Source organism: Mirounga leonina, unplaced genomic scaffold (genome assembly GCF_011800145.1).
Source record: "Mirounga leonina isolate KUSES-001 unplaced genomic scaffold, KU_Mleo_1.0 Mir_366, whole genome shotgun sequence".
NCBI lineage: Eukaryota > Metazoa > Chordata > Mammalia > Carnivora > Phocidae > Mirounga > Mirounga leonina.
Genome location: NW_023270709.1, coordinates 17,324,701 through 17,348,413, shown reverse-complemented (window position 1 = coordinate 17,348,413; position 23,713 = coordinate 17,324,701). Strand labels below are relative to the sequence as shown.

General features: G+C 47.7%; 1 protein-coding gene across 5 annotated transcripts in view; it reads right to left on the bottom strand.

Annotated features, from left to right (window-relative positions):
- JARID2 (jumonji and AT-rich interaction domain containing 2) overlaps nt 1-23,713 on the bottom strand; it is a 259,499-nt gene that overhangs the window by 45,856 nt on the left and 189,930 nt on the right. For all 5 annotated transcript variants that reach the window (XM_034985710.1, XM_034985716.1, XM_034985714.1 and 2 more), the window contains 2 exons: nt 22,739-22,908; nt 7,042-7,218 (listed from right to left, as the gene is read on the bottom strand). In XM_034985710.1, the coding sequence (XP_034841601.1) occupies nt 7,042-7,218; nt 22,739-22,908 (347 nt within the window). The remainder of the gene's footprint in view (nt 1-7,041; nt 7,219-22,738; nt 22,909-23,713) is intronic.

The window sequence follows — 23,713 nt, the reverse complement described above, 5'->3', positions numbered from 1 at the left end:
GCAATGGCTGAGGCAGCTGGCTTTTAGACGCTAACTCCACCACCACAGCACAGACTGCCCCTCACAAAACCCAGTGTTCATCCACCCTCTCCCCCAGACGCAGAATCCTGTGCAGGGCTAGCGGGTTCCCAACACCTTGACTCTTGGCTGCAACCTGCCTGTCACCTTCGGTGATGGGCCTAAGAGCTCAGATCCTCCACGTCCCCCACCGTAAGCAAGACCACCACCTGCCCCAACCCCTTCACAGTGACTCTTGTACAGGAGACAGAATCGAGAGATAATGTAGGCAAACACGTCCTGAAAACTCTAGTGTTTTGGGGTTTTTTTAGGAAATTTTATTCATGTATTAGAGAGAGACAGAGGCCACCTGCGCACCAGAGCAGGGGGAGCTGCAGAGGGAGAGGGAGAAGCAGGCCCCCCCACGGAGCAGGGAGCCCAACGCAGGGCTCGATCCCAGGAGCCCGCGATCATGACCTGAGCCGAAGGCAGACGCTTAATCAACTGAGCCACCCGGGCGCCCCCAAAAAGTCTTGTGTTCTTATTGTCATGCGTGGAAAACAGCCCTCAAATCACACCTTCACACAAAAAAGCGGGTGTCAGACCATCTACCAAAACAAGTTAGAGAAATCACCCTCTAACTAGGACCATTTCTACATACACAACTAAGAGAGAGCCTCCAGACCTTTCGCTTCGTGCCCACCTTCCGGATGAGGAGCCTGAGGCTCAGAAATAGTAAGACACTTGCTCTGAGGCCATTATCAACTGTGGCCAGAGGACGGGTAGACATGAGAGCCGGGCGGGTCAGAGTCCGAAGCCCGGGCTTGGAAGCACTGTGCTCAGCTCTCTTCTTGCCGCATCTCCTGGTTTCATCACCACAAAAGGTCAAAGGCAGCAGTCCCTTAAAGGGCCTCTTTTTATTTTTGCCTCTAAGCTGTCACACTCCATCCCTCAAAATGCTGTCCTAGTTCATCTTCCCAAAATGCAAATGTGATCACAGAATACCCTTTGCCAAGGAAAGTGCTTTACTTCAGGAAGGAGAGGGGCAGGGAGAGAAAGAACACCCCGCTCTCCACATTAGAGGACTCCCGGACATGGAATCTCAGGTTATATTTTCTTTCCATGTGACCTTACAAAAGATCTGGTACTCAGATGTCCGAAAAGGGAAAACAAATTCACAAAGCCTGGTGAACATACACTAGAAACTACAAACACCGCTTTTCATAGAGTCCAAACACTCGAGTATCTTGGCTGCTTGTTCCCTAGGCCCCTTCCTATCGTGGATGTTTGAACGTGGGTGTGAGGAAGGGTTATCGAAGTCATAGGACAGAGGGCCACACCAGGAGCGATAGGAAGAGAGTGAGAAACACACAGTGATGGGGGAAGGGCACCCATGAACCAGACATTAAGCCTGTGTGCTCGGGAAAACAGGCGGAGAGAGCCTGAATGTCTCAGTTTCTGATGGATTCTCCACAGGGAGTGTCCCATACCATCAGCCCCTTGGGGGGAAGGTCCGTATCCCTTATTCATCTGGGTTATCTTCCAAAAGCACAAAAATTAGCACAAGGTCTTATGCATGTTTTCCATCCGCTCCTAAGTTAAACTTATTTTATGTAGGACACAAAAATTAACTCCATAAAATTCCGAAAAAATGGTTAACGTGGCAAGATCCTGCCCTCTGTAAGGCTCTGTGTTTCAGCACTTCCCCAGAAAAATGATTTCCAGAACTCCCTTCCAAGTCCTCCACAAATACATTTTCAGGAATAAGCAAACAAAATCTTTGTCCAACTCACGGGTGTTAACATTTGCCAAAAACTCACAAACTAATTTTGCAGAACATATTATAGTGGAGTTGATTTGGTACTTCTATGTGATGTGTGTGGTCTTCTGAACACCTCACAGTAGAACAACTTTACTAACAACCATGTTGGTTTAGGATATGGAAGGACGTGGAAGGTCTCCATGTCCATGGCAACATTACCAGCTCAGACATAATACAAATTCCTACTTTTCTACGGGGCTACTAAAGAGCAGGTGAACGGAATCCCAGAGGAAAATGCCCACGGGGGATCAGTGCCTGGTGTGGGAATGGGCAACCCCACAGACTGAGAGACTGCATAAATAAGGCCGGGTCTCAGACAATATGACACTGCAGGAGGGACTGGTGTCTGGCAGACACCCACACACAAGGACCGATCACCTGGGCCTGCAGTGGTCTCTCCATCACCCTCCCCCAAGTTTAGGTGGGTACATAGCCCCATGGGTTCTCACTAGGATCGGTTCTGGGACTCTACTGGGGTTGAATCCGAACGCAAACCTTTGAAACTGCATCCAATCCCTTCCCAGCTCAAAAACTGACATAACCAAAAAGACAAAGGACTGGAGGTGGTGGGGGCTGAGTTAATCACAGATGAACTCAATCTAACCAAAGCTGTAAGCCAATGACTTCAGGAGTGGGGCCCCACCCCCAAAAGAAACTTCACTCCCTGGACAGCAAATATATATACTATGGATTACAGCATACTGTCATACACGACATGGGAAATACACTTTAAAGACAAGACAGATGTATGGAGGACCCAGAATGAAGAAAACAGTCATTAGAAGTAGACCCGCAGAACGAGCATTTTTAGAATTAGCACAGATAGGAAATAAAGGGCCTTGCAACTTTTGGTTTCTACAAGCCTCATCAAGGAAAGCTTGGGAAGTGGCTTTAAGGAAGGGTAGAGTCAGCGCTCTGATGAAGCCCAGTGGGTTTGGGCATGCTCCTTGTTCCCCTTTACCTTGCACTGTATCCCCCAGAGAAGCCAGCACAGTCGGGGAGGAAGAGCGGAGCATGTACAAGAACAGAAAAGCAGAAAAGCAGAAAAGACAGTGAGAGGGGCATGTGGGTCCTCAGCTCAGGCACCCCACAGTACATCTAATGACACACAGTCCCCCCACCGTCCCTATCCAAGAGCCCTAAAATTCACGACTCTACAAAAAGAACCCCAGAATATTTCAACAAGTGAATCCCCAAAGTGAGCACTTAAAACCCTTTTACAGATGCCACAATATCACTTTCACTCACACGTTAACTATTTAAAACGGTAAAATCTCCTGACATTTTAAACAATTAGAAGTCTCCCTGTGTGTATCCGTGCAGGGACGTGCACCTGTAGATACAGACACATCTTCCTTGACTTCTAATGGCAGTGACCGTGGTCAGTGCAAAACTGTTACCCTCTCCCCTCAGATAGGGAGGGAGGGTCAGCCAATTCCCTCACCCCCACCCTTCATGAAACTTCGTAACATGACACCAGACAGCGGCTGCCCCTTCACCACTCTGCAGCTCAGGTGAAAAGAGAATTAAAGAGACTGAGCCCCACACACAGTGAAGGAGGGTAACTCTGGACACTGAAAGGCGGATCAATGAGAAGACTGCCTAGTGCACCAGCAAGTTCAAACAAGCTGAAAAGTAGGAGGTGGGGACCCAACCACACGTGCAAAAGCAGACATGGGACTAATTCGCCAGATCCACGTGATTGGACTGTCATAGTCTGATTTATAAGAAATATATATTTGGTCATTAAGATATGGATTTGAGGGGCTCCTGGGTGGCTCAGTCGGATGAGCATCCGACTCTTGGTTTTAGCTCAGGTCCTGATCTCAGGGTCGTGAGATCGAGCCCCACGTCTGGCTCCACACTCAGAGTCTATTTGGATATCCTCTCCTGCTGCCCCTTCCCCCACTCATGCTGTCTTCTCTCTCAAATAAACAAAATCTTAAACAAAAAACAAACAATATGTATTTGGTCCACGATTCCTGGCTCCTATCTCCCCAAGCCCTGGAATTTCCAAAGCGCCAAGAGTGATACAGAGATCTTTTATTATTTTAGTGAAGGGACCTTTGGGAAGTACCTAAAGATGGGGGCTGGTTGCCAGCAGAACCAACCATGGAAGCAATGGACTGGAACTTTCAGCCCACCCCCGCCCCCGACCTCTGGGAAGGTAAGAGGTTCTGGAGGGGGAATCAGGTGATCTGTCCTTGTGTGTGGGTGTCTGCCAGATGCCAAGGTCAATGACTTGGTCAATCCTATGTAATGACACCTGCATAAAAACCCCAAAATGACGGGGTTCTAAGAGCTTCTGGGCTGGCAGACCTACAGAGATGCAGAGAGCAGGCGGGCATGGAGCTCCAATGCCCTTTCCCCATACCTCACCCTCCAGATCTCTCCATAGGGCTGCTGATCTGTATCCTTTATCTTATCCTTTACCAAACTAGTGAAGGTAAGTGTCTCCCTGAGTTCTGTGAGCCACTCTAAGAAGTTAATCAAACCTGAGGGGGAGAGGTTGTTAGAACCTGCAATGTGTAGCTGGTGCGTAAGAAGCCCATGTAACAGGCGGTTCATCTGAGGTGGGGGATGAGGAGCAGTCTTACAGGACTGAGCCCTTAACCTGTGGAATCCGATGCGATCTCCATGCAGGTAGTGTTGGAATGGAGTTAAATTCTCAGAACCCTGCTGGTGACCCAGAATTGCTGGGTATTGTGGGGGAAAGGGGGGCACTCACCCCCATGCTGGAATTGGGTCCAGAAACCCTAAAAGACTGATAAATTCACCCACCCCACACAGTGAGACAATGAAAAATTATATCAAGGAACCATTCTGATGCTATCCTAATGAAATATATTTCTATCCCATGGACACAGAGACCAACTGAGAGGAGTTTAATTTCATGTTTTGTTCATTTACTCTCGACTCCTATTAAACCAAAAGCGCAACTAGAAAACACCTCCTCCAGAATTCGAACAAACAAAAAATCCCCAAAAGTCTGCTTTGTGGCTTCATTCTACCTCAGAAAGCTCACCCCTTCTGGCTGCATCAGTGAGCAGCTCCAGGATGATAAATTCCCAGTCTGTTCTCTGGAGTTCTGTCTCTCACCATCCCTGCAAACTCAGCAGATAATAAAGTTCTTAACTACCCCCAAATCACCTCCCTTCTTAATTCCTGTTCTATTACCTCCAGCCTTGGCTCTCCAGGCAGCAGTGAAAACCTGCTCAGCTTTGCTTCAAATCGCCCTTGTGCTCACGTGGACCACACTCCGCTCCCACGTCCAGCCCCCCCCAGAGGTGATTTCCTGGCTGGGCTCCTTGGACGCTCGTCACCTCTTTCCATTTCAGACAGCTCAGCGGCTGGAGGCATCATTCTGAACTTGATCTATTTTATCTCATTTCCACATCTAAAATCATCAACCATTTCCCATTCTCCACACTGGAACTGTTCCTCCTGCCCAGCAGGGCATGTTACCAACTCCATTCGGTCACTCCCAGGCACCCTGAAGAACAACAACCCCCCCCACATACACACATACACAGTTGGGACGACCGTCCCACAACCAGGCCACGCACCACGGGTCATGAACGTCCACGGCAAGTTCAGCTCTCTGCCAACATCCATATTCCGACTCCTATACAGAGCTCTCTTCCAACTGTCAAGATTATCTGAGGACCACAGCTGCAGGGGGAAACCTCACTCCTCTGAGGTTTAAAATCAAGTCAGCATTTTGTAGTCTGCACTGGGAGAGTATTAACCCCCTCGCCCCAACTCTAAGTTCTTAAAAAGAGGGTTGCATCCCTCCACTATGTCAGCATGCCTCCTAAACACAGTCCTAATCAAGAAGCAGGACAAATAATCGTTACAGTGACAAGGCAGAAATGCTCAACAATGGTGAAAACCAGGCACGTCCCCATCACATCTAGCCTGTGCTGGACCCGAGCCTCTACTGAAGGGGTCCAGAAAGACAACGGTAGCTCTGTGCAAAGCCTTGGAGAGGAAAAAAGAGAAATCTGCCTTTGCCTCAATCACTGACAGACAGACAGGGGCTGGCTAGCTCACAGGGTCTCTGAGCCCTGATGGAACAGGATGCCTAGCATCCTGGTAGGGGCGCAACAGGAAATGGGCCGGAATACCTCCCCACCCCCATCCTCCGTGCCTGACTCCGGGCCTGACTCTCTGCCTCTCCTAGCCTATTTTTCTTGCCTACCTTCCCTGTTGGTCCAAGTCCTCCTCCCAACCCTGCCCCTGCCACAGTTCTCACCCCACCCCCTCATCCTCCCAGCTGCAGTGCCTCGAGGAGCGCTCCATCCCTGGTTACCTCTGGCCAGGTGACCATCCACAATTCCAGCCTTCTGAGGCGCCCCCCCCCCCACCCTTGGGTCCCTTCCTTTCATGCAATCCTCACAACCAATGCCAACTCCATCTTTACAGAGCACAACTCCAATTACAACACTTCCTTGCACTTCCCACGGCCAACTCACTTAAAAGTTGGTTCCTCACTGATATCCACTCTTTTTTTTTTTTTTAAAGATTTTATTTATTTATTTGACAGAGAGAGACAGCGCAAGAGAGGGAACACAAGCGGGGGGAGTGGGAGAGGGAGAAGCAGGCTTCCCGCCGAGCAGGGAGCCCGATGCGGGGCTCGATCCCAGGACCCTGGGATCATGACCTGAGCCGAAGGCAGACGCTTAACAACTGAGCCACCCAGGCGCCCTGATATCCACTCTTGTCCTCCTCCCACACACTGCCCTCGAGGGGGGGAAAAAAAACAATCAGTCTGGTTCATAATATAGGTGAATTTACTTGATTCCACATGCTCAACGGTTTTCTTTCTACATGACCTCATCTGCTAAAATCACAATAATTGTAAGCTGATCACAAAAGATTTTTCACGAGATCTTCTTGGCCCATCCCTGTTTAGAGATCATCTCTTCCTCTTCCGAATCCCATTATCTGCAGCTCACTAGGGACTGATCATCGCCTCCACCACGCAAGAATATCCATACCCGTGCCTTAACAATCTGTTCATCTAGAACACACTGGGCTGCACCCACCTCTTTGCCCTGCAAATGCCCAACACCTAGAGAAGTCCCCAGAACTAGCTCTGCCACCCAAAAGCTATGCAGCCTTCATCTTCATCTTCTACCTCGACAGATGACCTACAGCAGCTCTCTCGGCCAGAGCTGTGGATTCCAGCATTTTCTACCCCAAATCAAGAGTGGACCTACCATGCCCGTTGTGAACATGCTTGTGGGTTTTTCCTTTCCTGGGGGTTGACTGGCATGAAGATGAAGCATTATTGGCGGCTGCTTTGACGTCTTCCGTCTCATCGTCTTCCTCCTCGACGTCCTCCTCGTCCTGAGAGCTTCCGAAATACACCATGCTGTTGGGCAGCGCAGGAGAACCTGGGGGGTTTGAACGAAGAGGGCTCATCACCACAGGCCTTGGCCCTCGCCCCTTCCAAAGGGGCGCTACACAGGGAGACATTTATTAAGGGACGAACCTAAATCTGCCCGAGCAGATAAAACAAAGCTGTTCATCTCTACTGCCACTTTTATTTTTCAAATATCCCCCAGGAAATAAAACTCCATTTGTGTCCTTTCAACGGATATCAAGCAACGCCCCCCCGCACCAGGGGGATGATGCCATTCACCAAAAACAACAAATCAAAAATCTTAAATCTCATATGAATAGTCGGGGGGGGCAGGGGGGGATGACAACCACCAAGAACTGAATTGAGCAAAGGGGTGGGGCAGGCGGGAATCAGTAAAATTAAAGACAACTAGTTACAATGTCAAGGAGGAGAGAAAGAAACTATTCTGGGTTATGCATTTAACTTACTAGACTTGACACGAATTTAAGGAAATGAATTTAAATATGGAAGACAAACCAAGCAGTAGTAACAGGAATATGACACTTCCAGATAAAAAAGGTAACGTTGGTCTTGTATTCACAAAGAGATGAATGACAGACATGGATTCCCCCATTTTTAGTATATGTGCTGCCAAAGTGAGCACAGACATGGATTCCCCCAAATCACAATATATTTGGAAGCTACTTCGATATTATGATCAGGTTAGTAGCACGTATAGTTACTAAAATAAATTCCAGCACAAGACTAAACTAACCCACACCCCTCACTCCTTTTACACCTTAACCTTCTGCTCATGTTTTCATTTCTGAATTTAAGATAAAGCAGTAACACCAGAAGATAAGCTCAATATTACAAAGAAGCACAATCTAGTTCTTCTTTATCAGACAATGACAATTTAGAAGATCCCTCAACTCATGGTTTATTGTTTAGGACCAGAGGCTGCTTAAAATCCAAAGAAAATCCCCCAAATTAATTTCCGGCCATAACTTCAAGCTTCTTAACTGTGAAGTATTTTGGGGAGAGCTACCACCAAGCAGCAGAAGAACTATTAAGCATGAAATATCATTCCTTCTCTCGCCTGCTTTCTGGTGAATGAGCTAACACTCCAGTGTATCAACGATTACACAGGTGACCAATCTGTTCTCCCTCCCAATGGAGATCTCGAACTTCAGACACAAAGGTTAAAATCATCCCTGTCAGGCTGCCAAGCCACATGATCCAACAAGGTTATGGAAATAAATAAATGGGCAACATCAAGGAGAAGTGGTAATCCCAATACCCATCTTGCAGAAATGCAAAGACCACACAGACACCTCTAAGCCCCCTGCTTCCTTCTATTCTTCCTTCCTTCTACTGCATTTTAAAAACCCCAAAAGTTAGGTGGGTCACACCACTGGGTAGAAATGAAACTCCAAAGGGATGTACGTGGCAGAACAGACTTGGCTATGGTCTGAAAAGCCATTACCCTTGCTCGTTTCCTCCCCTTTGATCATTTCCAATTAGAAGCAGGTTTGCAATGGAAGGAAGGTTCTTATAAACCAGGAGCTACAGATGAAGAAAAAAAGGAAAAAAGAAAATGGCTAGCCCTGGGCACCTGGGTGGCTCAGTTGGTTAAGCGACTGCCTTCGGCTCAGGTCATGATCCTGGAGTCCTGGGATCGAGTCCCGCATCGGGCTCCCTGCTTATAGCAGGAAGTCTGCTTCTCCCTCTCCCCCCTCTTGTGCTCTCTTTCTCTCTCATTCTCTCTCTCAAATAAATAAATAAAATCTTAAAAAAAAAAAAATGGCTAGCCCTATTTCCCCTGGAACAACCTATCTATACTTGTTCTAAAGTGGTTTTAGGATTAGTACAAGAGTGACTAGGAAGAGGGGACCAGCACCCTTCCCAGTTCCCAACTTGGAACCCGCAGTTAGGATTCTTCATTCACAGGTGGGCACAGGGCACGTGCCTCCATCCTCAGTCCAATGACCAATCCTGCTGGATCTTTCATTCCCAAATCTAACTGTATGTATTTTAGAAAACTCAGGGCAAACTGTATTTTAGCACTCATGAGGCAGACGGACAGACACAGACATTTCACCACAGGCTCCAACTCATCCTGGCACAGACCATGACAGAAGGCAACACGTTACGTGTTGTCGGACAGACCTAGCAAGGAACTTCAATGCTTGGAAGTGTGGGGCTCGGTCATCAGATTTCCCTCTTCTGTGAAATGAGAGGTAATAAGGGAAGCATCTCTTCAAGTGCCTCCCAGATAAAATTACCCATGTTGGATTTCTTCTAAAGAAGAGCCTGGGCTCGATCTTGGACTGGTGGACCAGCCCGGGGCAGGGGGAGGGGAGATATGGAGAGAGACAGAGACAGAGACAGAGAGAGAGAGTGTGTGTGTGTGTGTGTGTGTGTGTGAGAGAGAGAGAGAGAGAGAGAGAGAGCAGGGGAAGGGATGTGCTGGTAGGGGATTCACCTCAGCCCCTCCAGCCTTCCAGCCTTCCTGGGTCTCCTTTCCCAACAGGAAACGTAGCAAACTCTGCAACCAAGACCACTGGAGAGTCGTATTTTTGGGGGGCGTGGTGGTGTAAGACTGATAAAAATGGTCTCGGTTTCAAAGAGAATCTGCTAAAAAAAACCCAGGTGCAACTATGAAAAACAAAGAGTTAACTTCCATTTAACAGCATCTGTTGAGGATATTTTTTTTTTTTTTTTTAAAGATTCAGACCTTGGATAAGCAGCACAAAGCAACTATCCCATTCCTCATACTCAAGATTTTGAGAATGGGGTGAACATTATGTTCCAGAGAACTAAAATGGAGGAAATGTCTAGACGCATCCAAGCGTTAATATTCCTAAAAGAAAGCACACAGGGTAATTTCTTCCACAACGGCAGCAAATAACCAATCTTTTGAATGTATCTGTTCTAACAGCTTCTCCCCAAATACAAGTAAACTGCTCTAACCTCCCCAGTACTCTAGAAGAAAGTCAGAGGCTAACTAACACAAGGGACAGGTAAGATGTGAAGAACGGAGATGGGGTGTCTCTGAGGGGCATTCTCAAAATCAAACTCCAAACACCACCAAGTCCTGGGGGAGCCGGCTCTGCAGTCGGGGCCGGGAAGGAGGTGATGTGCCTTAAGTTCGGGGGCACGAGGATAAGCGCCCTCACACTAAGAGGCGACTGAGCTTCTAGTCAGGACCACTGACCTCTGGTCTGGACCCAAAGGCGAGCATCATCAAAAAAACGTAACGAAGGGTTCTCAAACCAGATGGGGAACAGAGAGGCCAGGATGATAAAGAGAAGGAATACTTGTGAGAGAACGGTTAAGTGGCTGAAAAAGGCTCAATATTCAATAATAATGAACCTGGGAGTGGGGGCAGGTAATTACTCCAAGGCAAGATGATGCCCTTAGCTCACATCCTCGGCTTGTACCAATTCTCCTCTCTGGCAGGTGCCACTCATTACAAACAACCCGGCTCCTCCTGGGTATGGCCCTTACTGTCCTTTAGCCTATGTTCACGAAGCCACTGCCAATCAGTAACCCCGTCCACCAGGAGTGGCCTCGTGAACTGTTAGCTTCTGCCCCAGAAGAACAGACCTCCAGAATTTTTCTCATACCCTTACATTTCACTCACTTTATAGTCCAACTGAAGCAAGCAGAAAACATTAAATCCAACAGGGCCTGGTACTCTGTCACCAGGTGGCTACTGTATGTAATCCCTCCAAGCCCCCTGCTGCTGGCGTGTCCCCTGGCAAAGCTCGCATTCAGATCAAGACAAACCAGGGAAGTGCCAAGAGCAGAAGCTGCGTTTCATTCTCACAGAGATAAAACCAGTAAAATCATCCCATTACTTCATGCCACACTAAAAATAATCAAGGTGACAGGGAAGCACTGTTATATACTAATACCTGGAGAATAACTATGTAACAACTTCAAATATATAAAAGGAAGCAAAAAGCCTGTAAGGAACCACAACTAGTTAAAGGCATTCACACAGAGCACGTTCATTTCTTAGCCTAGATTCAAGCTCGATTATCTAATTTACAGATTAGTTAAGAGGAAGAGGAATCTGCTAGACAGACACACACACACACACACACACAAAAGGTGAAGGAAAGGGCATTTTATAAACCCTAAAGCAATCTGGGTTATTTATCGATAGTGAAAACTACCCCACATTCCTCAGGTTCATTATTGATGAAGAGGCCACAAAAAGCTCAATCAGTGTTTAGTATGTGAAAACAGTAGAGCACATACGCTTTTAAAGTTTTCACCAAAAACAGTATGCACCTTATAGATCCTGGCACATAAGCAAGCTTCATCTCTAGACAATTTATTAGGGAAAATTCTTTACTCCAAACAGCCAAGGAGGCAGACTTTGGGAAAGCTCACTGTGGGGCTAGCACTCAGGAAAACAGGAACGGAGCTACAGGGAAAGGGAAAACCAGGGACAGGGGGTTGTGTGGTCTCACAACATGAAAAAGCTTCCTCAGGGAGATCTTCCCCTTCCCACAGCAGGACTCACCTACCACCTGCTGCACACCAGTGAAGACTGGGAAAACGAGGGGTCTCCGAGGGGGCTCACAGCCTCCCTTTCCGAGCTCTTTCCCCCGGTGTTCTCAGGGTGGTCTCCCCACGCTGAGGGACAAGCGCCATTCACGACGTTAATTAACCACAGAGCGAGGCTGACTCACCACGCAGAATTACATCCTGTCTCCGTCGCAAACTGTAGCTCTAGAGATGTAATCAATGAAAGGTGACAGTTTCGAAAAGACTTACGGAACGTGTGGGGTGTTTGGCGAGGAGCAAGGGAGTTTTTATACCCTGTAAATTATAAAAGTGTATTTAGCGTATACAGTTTTCTCCTAAAATCACAGGCAGATTTTTCTCTTCTGATTATTCAAGTGCATTAGCAAATGTGGAAAAAAAAAAATCTGAACTTGGATCAGATAAGTGGAATCCGGAGTACAGAATGCCTGTGCGCTTTGCCAAAGCCGTATTTCATTACTTTTCAGAATTAGCTGGCAATGTCTCCACAATATTTACTGAAGTGAAAACCAAATGTTTTCATCTGGACAAAAATCAAACTGTGGTATGTTACAACCACAACAGAAATCATTTTAATCCAAAAGCTTGCTTTCTCTAATTTGGGCTGTGGTTTCTATAAAATTGGATTCTTCTCTATGAATCATAATCATGAACACATACATACAAGCCCTCCTTCCCATTATCTTCCCTCCCCCAACCAGTTCTTTATCTTAACGAGCTAAACATAGCTCCGTTCTATTTTGGGAAGACCCTACAGGGATTCCCTGCATGCGGTCATTGAGCAGGGGAGTCCACTTCTGTAGCTTGACCTAATAAACCCAGCCGGCCCACTGGGTTGGCATTTTCACGATTGGCCTTTCAGGTTATACAAACAGAATGAAAAGCAGTCGGGCCCTACTATCCTACGAGGAAATTTTAAAACAAAAGAGTGAACTGGTAGGGGCCAGGTTGGGGGCTAGAGGGATAGCTGTCTGCGGATTTCCTGAGTTAGCGGAAAGCTCCAGTCGTTGACACGGGAGAGTCACAGAAAAATGCAGCTGCCAACTGCCTTGGGTGATTCACCTAACTATGGACGTACCACATACTCATCTTACCCGCCCCCCCACCCGCAGGGAAACACAAAGTGCCCTGTAAGGCTGTGGGGGAGCTAGGACACGGCAAACGGCGGGGTCTCCTGGTCTCTTCCAGGTCGGCCTTTATAATTTACCTGGGAAGAAGAACTGACAAAAGGAGTTCCCCAACTTCATCCACCTCCGTGGGCCCTAAGATTATTTGCCATACCCAGCCTCTCTGTGTTTTCTTTAAAGTGATCCACATTCGTGCCTTTATAACATCAGGAGAAAATTAGTATCACCTGTTCTAAAGGAAAGGGAATTAAAATTATGGTAAAATTTAAAGACGCTCAGCTAAAGCCATCTCTGGCACCACCAGGGGTACGTGCAGGAGGTCGTGGGGAATAGCCCGCCAGGCCAGAGGCCAAATTCAAAGGCAGCCCCTAATTCCTTATGGGATAAGGAGCTGCCTGTGCGACCCCTGCCCCATCCTGGGACTGCTCCTTCTTTATGTATGTGCCAATCCAAATCACTGAACGAGACCCTCCATGGAATCCCAAAATCTAGAAGGAAGCGTCAGCTCAGCAGTCACGTGCTTCTTTGTTGGGAGACTCGTCTGCTTGTCTGTACAGTGAGGATGAGGTCTTCAGCTGTAACAACTGTGATGACCCCAAAGGGTGTAAGGTCATGTACGCAAAAGCACCGTAAGTTAGCTCTCACTGGAGCGGTATTAGGTTAATACTTGGTTTCAGTGACAAAGACTCAGGACTAAAACATCAGCCTGTCAGGTAACTTCACACAGGTAGGAGCAAAAGCAATTTCCCATCTGCTTTCCTAAACGGGGAAGGCAAGCAGGTTGAGAAGAAGAAGGGGGGGGCGGGGAAGAGAGGAGAAAACCCTCCCCTTACAGTCTTTCCCAGGTTTCTTATCTATACCCATGGCTTAAAACATACACAAATACACACCCAGTCGAATGCAACGAGGGCTCTCTGGCTCTTCCTCAAAACCACACGATCACACCACAGAACAGCTAGGATGGCCTCCACTGAACCTCACTTCTACCCATCAAGCTCAGAAGTGGAAACAAGTTAGAAAGTAGCTTTATCAAGCTCACAGGCCACTCTGTGAACATGGCCAAAGTCTGTGCTCTCTTCATCATGCAAAGCATCCACAAATCCTAACAGACGCTGAACGCTGAAGGCAGGGTCACCTTGCCTGGGGGACACGCATACTGTGAAAATTAATAAAGGGAGACCGCATTAGAGTTGGGAGGCTAGAGAGGGGAGCCAGGACACCATCAATGTAAATTACAGGAAGAAGCGTCCATTTTCAGGCCCCAACAGAAGAACGGGCAACAGGAAAGAGTCATCAATTATAGGCCCCAACAGGGAAAGAGACACACTGCATCTCCTGGAAGAAATCGACCACCCCTGCTACTCAGCCCCTGAGAAATGGTCAGCACCCTGAACTCTTCACTTTTCTCCAATGCACTCTGACTCACAATAACCCCTTCCTGACTCCCTCCTCCACAAAACGTTCCTCTTTGTTGGGTTTGCCAGATGGCATGCTGTGGTCTGTATGCCCAAACTGCAATTTCCTGCTGTCCCCCAAAGAAGTCCATTTTTGCTGGTAAAATAACTGAGTTTTATTTTTAAGGTTAACAATACCAAGGACTTTAGTGGTCTCAGAATAATGCTGCCCCAGCAGCCAGCAACATGCTCACCAGCAATCAAAACAGGATTGTCCCGACTAAAAGTACCCCCGCCCCCCACTCTACCTTCTCTAAATGGATTTCAGAATCTCTAGAAACTAAGATTGTGAGGAATACCACGGACTCTGTGCCAGGCGCAGGTGGCGGGGGAAGAGGGAGCCTGCTTTATCTTCAGGGAGGGCAAAGCCTGGTCAGAGGCTGGTTGGCCTGGAACAGGGTCAGTCCTCGGAGCAAAAGGTCTTGGAATCTTAACAACTGATCAAGGTCACAGAGCAATTAAAAGGGATCCATCCTTCCCCTCCCTCAGCGCTGAAGAACTCCATGGTTTCATATTTCTTCCTAACTAGCCTGTTAAACTATCCTGGCAAATAAATCGCTTGCCCAGCAGAACTCAGCCACGTAACACAGACTCAATTGGAAAACCAAGCATATAAAGGCTGGTCTATCTGGAGAAAAGAAAAGGTGGCCCCTTTGGCCCTTGAGGCGGTGAGAGTATAATTTTGGATCCTACTTCTCTCTGCTACCACTCTCAAAAATTAAGATGCAACACCTCTCAGAAGGAGCCATCAAAAAAAAGAGTTGTGTACCACTGTGGCATTGGCCTTTCTCCCCAAAGATCCCATCTAATGTAACAGCATTCCCATTTTGCTCAACGAAGTTCATTATTAGCGCTGAAGTGTTCCTTGCAATCGGAGGATTGCTTAATTGCTTTCTAGCAGGTTAATCCCCTTTCATTCTGTGACCTCTAAACCACCCCAGGCTTTCTGCATTTGCCCTACTTACAAATGATCGTCCTCAATACCCAAAGTCAGTCCTCTATCTATGTATGCTCTCCTTGTCAATAAGGAGGGCAAAGGGCTTTAGAGAATCAGCTGCCCGGCAGGCGGGCTACCTGCAATCTTGGCTATTCTGCTGGTCTTTTGGAAGGTTCCTTCCTAAATCTCAAATCCTGCCTTATCTCTGGGATGACCACCAAGGGCACTGGGGGGGCGCCTATTGAATGCCCAGGAGCTTTAGTTTGACCCCCAGCAAGCGGTGGGGGCGGGGAGCGGCACAGACACCCCCTACCTATCTTACAAATGAGGAAACAGGCTTATTGCAGATTGAGTCACCTGCCAGAGAGAGGAGATTCTAGGCCTTGGGCCTGGATGCTTCAATAACCGACCCCCACCCGGGGGGGTGGAGGGAGGGGGCCCTTTCTGCAGCCTCAAGCCATTTTCCACCGAGCCGCCAGCCAGGATCACCTTTTGAATGGCCCAGGCATGGGAAATCACCTTGTCAGCTGCAGAACCCCAGTGGGGCCCAAGTATCTAGCCCAAGGCCCGCAGGAGTGGACAACACAGCTCACTTCCCCGCTGCATCCACTTGGGGCCTCCCAAACAACACACCAACCCATACCTCGGCAGGGGCCTGCCCCCCTCCCCTTCCACAAAGCCAGCTCAAGTGCTCCTTCCTTTGCACGGCTGTCCCAGGCACTTCCTTCCGGCTTGTGTGCCGAGCACATACCTCTACCCTGGCACCTTCCACATGTTTGCTGTGAGCCTCTCAGCTTTCCTGTTCCTCATCTCTGTCTTCTAGGTGTCTAGCATATAAAAAGGGTTCCACAGAGGCCTGCCGAATTAATTAGCAATTGAATGACAGCTGATCACTGAAGATTCTCTAAGACTCTAGAAACAAAAGGCAGGCAAATCCCCAAACAGAAAGCCCTGCTTTGCACAAAGGCGGACAGTGCTGTTCCTTTACCGAGAATACCGCCCCCCCCCGCCCCCCAAAGAGCTCGCTGTAATCCGCAGGTCTGTGGCACCCACCGTCATGAGAACCAAAAGTGTGTGTGTGTGTGTGTGTGTGGGTGGGTGGTGTGTGTGTGTTCCAGGAATCCCCTCTGGGAATCCCCCTTGTTTGCAGTGCCCCATAAAGAGAAAAATGTAAATAAGACAATCATTTAACCTGCCACTGCTCTACTGTGCTGAGCTTTTTAATCTGTTAATAATCACAGTCAGAACAAAGGGAGGAAGACCCAGCTCATTAAGAATAACGAGAACAGGGGCGCCTGGGTGGCTCAGTCATTAGGCGTCTGCCTTAGGCTCAGGTCATGATCCCAGGGTCCTGGGATCGAGCCCCGCATCGGGCTCCCTGCTCGGCGGGGAGTCTGCTTCTCCCTCTGACCCTCCCCACTCTCATGTGCTCTCTCTCATTCTCTCTCTGTCAAATAAATAAATCTTAAAAAAAAAAAGAAGAAGAGAATGAGAACAGTGACAGAGCAACAGTACCGGCTGCTGGGCGCAGCTTATTGACACACGGCCCCCTCGGAGGGGACCAGGCGAAGATACTAATTACGCCTCCGGCAGGTGACATGTGGACCCCCTTCAAAGTAGCTACTTAAAGATAAATACACTGCAGGCAAACACTTCAAGCCCCGCTGCACTATTCTTTCCATGTTCTGTTCCTTTAGAAATTTTAGGTCATGATCTTAAATAGGGAAGGAGAGCGAGCGTGTCCCTTGCCGAGCTGAACTGAAAGGTCTCTGAGGGCCCGGAAGCAGATTTTTTAAACCACTAAGGCTTCTGAACCCTGACTGGCTGGCTGGTATGTTTACATATATACACTAATCCCAGTGTTATTAATGGCACGGAGACTCCGCACCCCCCCCACCCCCCAAGGTTTTCGTTCAAACTACCTGATGGAAGTGTGGGGAGAAGGCAATGGTCTTGGGATCTCGGGATGCTGTGAATGGATAATCCATTTGATGTGACTCATTACTTCTGCAACCAGACTCTCCTCCTCTAAAGAAGAAGCTTTTTAAAGGCTGATTTTTACCCCTAACAGCGCCCGCCGTCACCCAAGACGGACGGGGGGACGGGGCTCTTTATGCGGAACCTAGAGTGGGGGGGGGGGGCCTCTGACAAGCTGTGGTTTAGAATCTGCAACCCAAGAAGAAAGCGCTAGAATGCAGGTGTAAGGATGTTACAGTCCTTACCATCGCATTCCCGGCTGCCAACTTTGGAGAAGATGGGGAGGCAAGGCAAAGACGTAACCGGGGACGTGCGTCAGCAGCAGCTGATACCAGAAAGTCAGAAATACGTCTGAGTACAAACAAGGAATCTGCTAAGTGATGAGGCACCCACAAAATGGAACTGGTGTTTATGGGATACAGCTAGGCAAGAAAACCAGACTACACGAATAAACATCAAATGCAGTGACTTTGGGAGAGAGGTGGGGTTCGCGGAGGGGGCGGGGGACACACGTATAACACATACACACACACACACGGAAGGCTTGGGAATATTTTCATCACAGAGGTGGTTACCAGTGGTCGTCTCTGGGAGACCAGGGGGAAGGTATTTTGGATTATTATTTTGCCTACTAGCCCCATCTTTTCTGCTGGCGTTCCCTAGAGAAACATGGAATACTTTCCTGACCAAAAAAAAGTTGAACACTGTATTTTTCTTAATTTCAAATACTAAGAAAATTACTGAAGTACCACCAGAGCAGGATCTGTTTAACCCTTGTCCACATCAAACTAGGAGTTTTAACTGGCTCAGGCAACAACGTTTTCAACTACGCCATCCCCATGCCCCCAGATCCACCCCATTTCCAGGACTGGGAAGGTACCATAGAGGAATCACCTATCATTTGGGGCTTTTGTAGCCAAATCAGGTTAAGCATTTCTGACCTCACAAAAACATGATTTTTTAGAAAATAAAGCTAAAGATGACACAGACTTTGTTTTAACGCCTCCGGTCAAAAAATTACAGGAAAAAGAGTGCAATATTGTGTGTCAAACCCATCCTGTTTATCAGCTAAAACCAAATAACAAAACCTATTTTATTGCCTGGCTCATAAACACAGAAATAAATTTCCAAAGCTCAGAGCATTTTTACACAATTGCTTTAAACACCTCCTGGACTTCACTTAATTCAAACCTTTGTTCCATCTGACAATGCAAAGTAAATTGTGGTGACCTTCAGACATGGTTCTCTTTTATCAGGAGCCTTGAAATGTCCATTAGAGCCGGGGACTGGGACTGGGTAACGTTTCCCCTAGATGCCATTTACCTAAGCAATCAGCATGCCTCTCTCAGCAAGGTCCTTCTCCAATCTCCCAAACCACAGAGGGATTTTTAAAAAAATAATGCATATACAGGTACACACGGCACAAATCCCGCTCTAAAAAATGAGTCGTATCCACTCCACAGTAAAGACATTCCTAACTAAATTCAGTTCTCAACAGCCAATTTTCTGGCATCCTAATGGAACAAGATCAGTGAAGCCTTTCCCTAAAGAAAAGTAAATAGGAGTCATGGCTCCAGGTTAAATCTGGCTTCGAATGCACTAAGATGCCACGTGTGACCAAAGGCACAAAAGCGGAGCTCCTCCACCCCTGAACTTTATTTACCTGAACCACCTTGCGGCTGAGGGCCCAGTTAACCCTTTCAGAGACTGCTTTAACTCAAATTCCTTCCTCCCAGCACCTCGTCCCACGGTCTCTCCATTATGGATGACAGCCCAGCACGGCTCACTGGTCATGCTCCCCACTCTTTCCTTCACAGACACCGCAGCGTGCAAGCCTCTCATGTTGGTCTCTCACACATTCCTCTCTCTCTTCACCCTCGACCCCTGGGATCCCTAGAATCTCAGCAGGGAGCTCTGCAAAACCTAATGGAGATGAGCCACCTGCCTCATCTCCTCTCGGTCCAGGCCAAGCGATGTCCGGCTGCTAGGCTGCTAACTAAAATTATTCCCCTTCGTGTCTCGAGAGTCTCTGAGAACTTTCAATAGCCTCTAATGTCCAACGTGAATGTTAACTCTTCACTTTCCCTTCTTTAAGGCGTCATTCCTAAAGCAAATCGGTGGGAGGGAGACCAGGGAGGGAGGAGTAACGATGGTGGCCTAGGCTGGGGTGTCAGAGCCAAAGTAGGGGGAGGAGGGTGTTCACACGGGGGGGGGGGGGGGAAGAGCCCAATCAAGAGTGTCAGAGCCAAAAAAAAAAAAAAGGGCGCCTGAGTGGCTCAGTTGGTTGGGCAGCTGCCTTCGGCTCAGGTCGTGATCCTGGAGTCCCGGGATCGAGTCCCGCATCAGGCTCCCTGCTCGGCGGGGAGTCTGCTTCTCCCTCTGACCCTCCTCCCTCTCCTGCTCTGTCTCTCATTCTCTCTCTCTCAAATAAATAAAATCTTTAAAAAAAAAAAAAGAGTGTCAGAGCCAAGCAAGTTCACAAGGGTCCCACGTGGTGAAGGAAGGGGTGGGAGCAGACACTGGGTGGGGAGAGGGGGGTTTACGCTGGAAAACACTGATCAAATGAACAAACCCAGTAGGGATAACAAGAGCCAGGTTTCTCAGTCTGTAACGTGAAAAGGACGAAAACCAGATTGAACCCACAGATGTTAAACTGGAATCGGAGAACGGGGCGCCTGGGTGGCTCAGTCGTCAAGCATCTGCCTTTGGCTCAGGTCATGATCCCAGGATCCTGGGATTGAGCCCCGCATCGGGCTCCCTGCTCAGCAGGAAGCCTGGTTCTCCCTCTTCCACTCCCCCTGCTTGTGTTCCCTCTCTCGCTATGTCTCTCCCTGTCAAAGACATAAATAAAATCTTTTTTAAAAAATGTATTGATTAGGGGCGCCTGGGTGGCTCAGTCGTTAAGCTTCTGCCTTCGGCTTGGGTCATGATCCCAGGGACCTGGGATCGAGCCCCGCATCGGGCTCCCTGCTCCGCGGGAAGCCTGCTTCTCCCTCTCCCACTCCCCCTGCTTGTGTTCCCTCTCTCGCTGTGTCTCTCCCTGTCAAATAAATAAATAAAATCTTTAAAAAAAAAACTGAAATCGGAGGTATTGGTGCTAATTCATGGATTTCGATACACACACAGACATGGACCTACATCTAGATATACTGAGCACATGTGTATGTATGTACACACACGTGTCCCCATGCATGCACACACAACACTGCACACATTCACAAAGCACCTAAGAGAAAGGACCCTCCAGCTAGGAGCACACCCCAGGCCCAGCCGCTGCAACACCAAACAGGGCTCCTTGGAGAAGTGGCTGGTTCCACAACTGAGGAAGGGAAATGAGGATGAGCCTGGAGCAGTGATGGGCCCAGAAGCAAGGCCAGAAAGAGGACAGGGACAGGGCAAAAAGGACAAAGAAGCCAGCATGGAGGGGCTCCACTGAGGAAACCTGGGACAATCTAAACATCAAAATATAGCAAGAAAGAGGCGTCTGGCTGGCTCAGTCGGTAGGACATGCGACTCAATCTTGGAGTTGGGAGCCCCACTCGGGGGGTAGGCAGACTGTACTTAAAATTTTTAAATATCTATCAATGAAGATATATACAGATATAGAGAGATATATAGATACACACACACACTTATATATGTGTGTGTATTTTTTAACTGGCTCCATGCCCAGTGCAAAGCCCAAGGTGGGGCTCGAAACCAGAACCGTGAGATCAAGACCTGAGCCAGTACCAAGACTCGGACACTTAACTGACTGAGCCATCCAGGTGCCCCAAAATATATTTTTTAAAAAAAATGGATTATGACCCTTTGAATGAAATAAGAATTGAGCCCATACAGATTTTTTTAAAAATGAATAGTGTTTGATGAGAAATGGAATATGGAGTTTCAAAGAACCTCCCAACAAAACACTTATAAGTGCTATTCCGGCCAAAAACGGAAAACGTGAATCTAATGATGAGGAAACGCTCGACAACCGCAATGGAGGGCCATTCCACAAAACAACTGGCCTGTAATCTTGAAGAGTCAAGATCACGAAAGACACAGACTGAGGTGGACATGCTCCAGAGTAAGACCATTAAAAACGCCCAACTAGGACCTGGATCCTCCAGCTCCAAACTGGAGCCTCTCTCTAGGGCATCTGAAGCCAATCTAAGATGAGGGTTTGTAAGTGGTAGTGATGGATCACTGTCAATGTCCTAATTTGGGTCAGTGAAGGAGAATGTCCTTAATTTTAAAAAAAATACAAACTAATGTGTTAAGGAGTCATGGGGTACAAGGTGGAAATTTTCAAATAGTTGATGAAAAAATTCTACCATACTGAAATCTTGCTGTAACTTATTTCATAAAACTATTTTTTTAAGTACAGAACTCTAAATCTCAAGCCCCGCCCCCACCAAAATGACCAACAGCAAAGACCTCGACCTCCTGCTCACTTTCTGTCAACCAACCCCACCAGAGGAAAGCTCCACATTCATGGCTCCCTCTATTCTAACACTCCTCTGCACCTCCCATGGCCATCAGAGGCTCTCTGACAATCTTTTACATTCCTCATCAACAACCGTGATGAACTTAGTTCCTACAGTAGCCAGTTTCCCAAGACAGACCATGCAAATCCAAACTCAACCTTCATTGCAAAATTTTATCCTCGACCTTGCACTCGGCTCCTCAGTCCTGTTCATGTAAATGGACCATTATTTTCACCATTTATATACAGTTGACCCTTGAACAATGTGGAGGTTACTTAGGGGTGTTGGAATCCATTTGTAACTTATGAACCCCCAAAACTTATCTAGTAATAGCCGACTGTTGACCACAACACTTACCCATAACATAAACAGGCGATTAACACGTATTTTGCAAGCTGCATGGATTAGATATTGTATTCTTAAAGTAAGCTAGAGAAATGAAAACGCTATTGAGAAAATTGTAAGGAAGAGAAAATACACACACCCATGTATTTAATGAAAAACAAAACAAAACAAAAAAACCACCCTTGTAGAAGTGGGCCTGTGCTGTTCAAGGGTCAACTGTACTTGGAAAGTATTGCTTAAATTCTTCCCAAAGTAGTACAGTGAAAAGTGTGAACTCACTCAATGTGACTTAAGACAGACTTTACAAAACTTGAGCAAAGGAGACTATCTCCACTCACAACACCCGGGGCGGGGGGGCCCACAAGACAAAGCACAGCGTTGGTAAAAACCCGTGTGGTGGTGATGGTGGGGTTCAGGAAGGGGGATCATCGGGAAAAGTCAGGCTGTAAAATTAAAGCTATAGCAACGACGATCTGTGAGACAGTGTGGAGAAGCCAAGAAAGGGGACTTATGTGTCAAATGAGAATAGAAGGAGAAATAGGAAGATTCCAATACCCCCTTCCCCTCCATGGCACTGGGCACTTCAAACATCCCCCAAACCAGGCTGGGAAATGGAAAGCCGTTTGCAACACGGAGCCCGGCTGCTAACTCTACTCCTGGGAACAGGGTCCTCCTCCCCACCTGGCGGGGAACGCAGTCTCACCTCGAAGGCAGAGAAAGGTAAGAAAGTCTTCTGTCTTGGGCTTCCTTTTAGAGAGGTCAGAGATTTGAGTAACTGGAGGGGGCAGCAATGGTTCCACTATCTTTACCGGAGTTGTGCTGGGACTGTTCGGCTGAGACTGCGCAAACTTCCTTTGTGCTTGCAGCCTGGGCCTGGAAAAGCAAAGGAAAATTAAAAATGAATTAGGCAGAGATCGGAGGATATAGATCTATGTGCGGCCATAAAGTCAGGACACGAGAGGAGGAAAAAAAGACCCTAATTCAAGCAAACTCTTTCTAATTAAGGTTCTCTATCTCTCATGCTCTCATAAACCACAGGCCTGATGCAGAGGGCCATAAATTTCGTTAAAAGGCTAGGTTTTGTACATGGATTGTTGTACATTGGGCATTGCCAACACCGCATGTGGCCTCTGAGGACACGGGATTAATGAATGGCTTTTCTAGTTTTAAATTAAGTCCAGAGTAATGACAAAACACGCAGATCTTCCTGCCACACGTATCCAGCACTGTCCGCTTCAATGGGGTACTGTTACGAACACATACATGATTCCCTTCATTTGTGCCCTGACACCTGGCGCCCGCCCCGGCCCCCACCCGCCTGCACATTGCTGACTCTGTCCGCACACCCCCTGGAGGAAGCAGTCTCCCCACCTCCAATCCCTTCTGGCCCCAATCCAGCCACACAAACTCACTACAAGAATGAAAGCTTATAATGCAGGAAAAATCCATTTTTCTAGTCCATCTGAAATACAAATTCTGGGCACCCTCTGCTTATAGGTGAAGTCCAAACTTCTCTGTCAGGGATTCGAAAACTGGCCTGAATATCTTACCTGTCGGGCTTCTTTCCTGACACAATCCTACATACATATCGACCCCTCATTTATCCACGGTGTCTACAAATCACAACACTTCCCTCCTTGGCTAGGCACCTTTCCTTTACAAAATCTTACATGCAAGA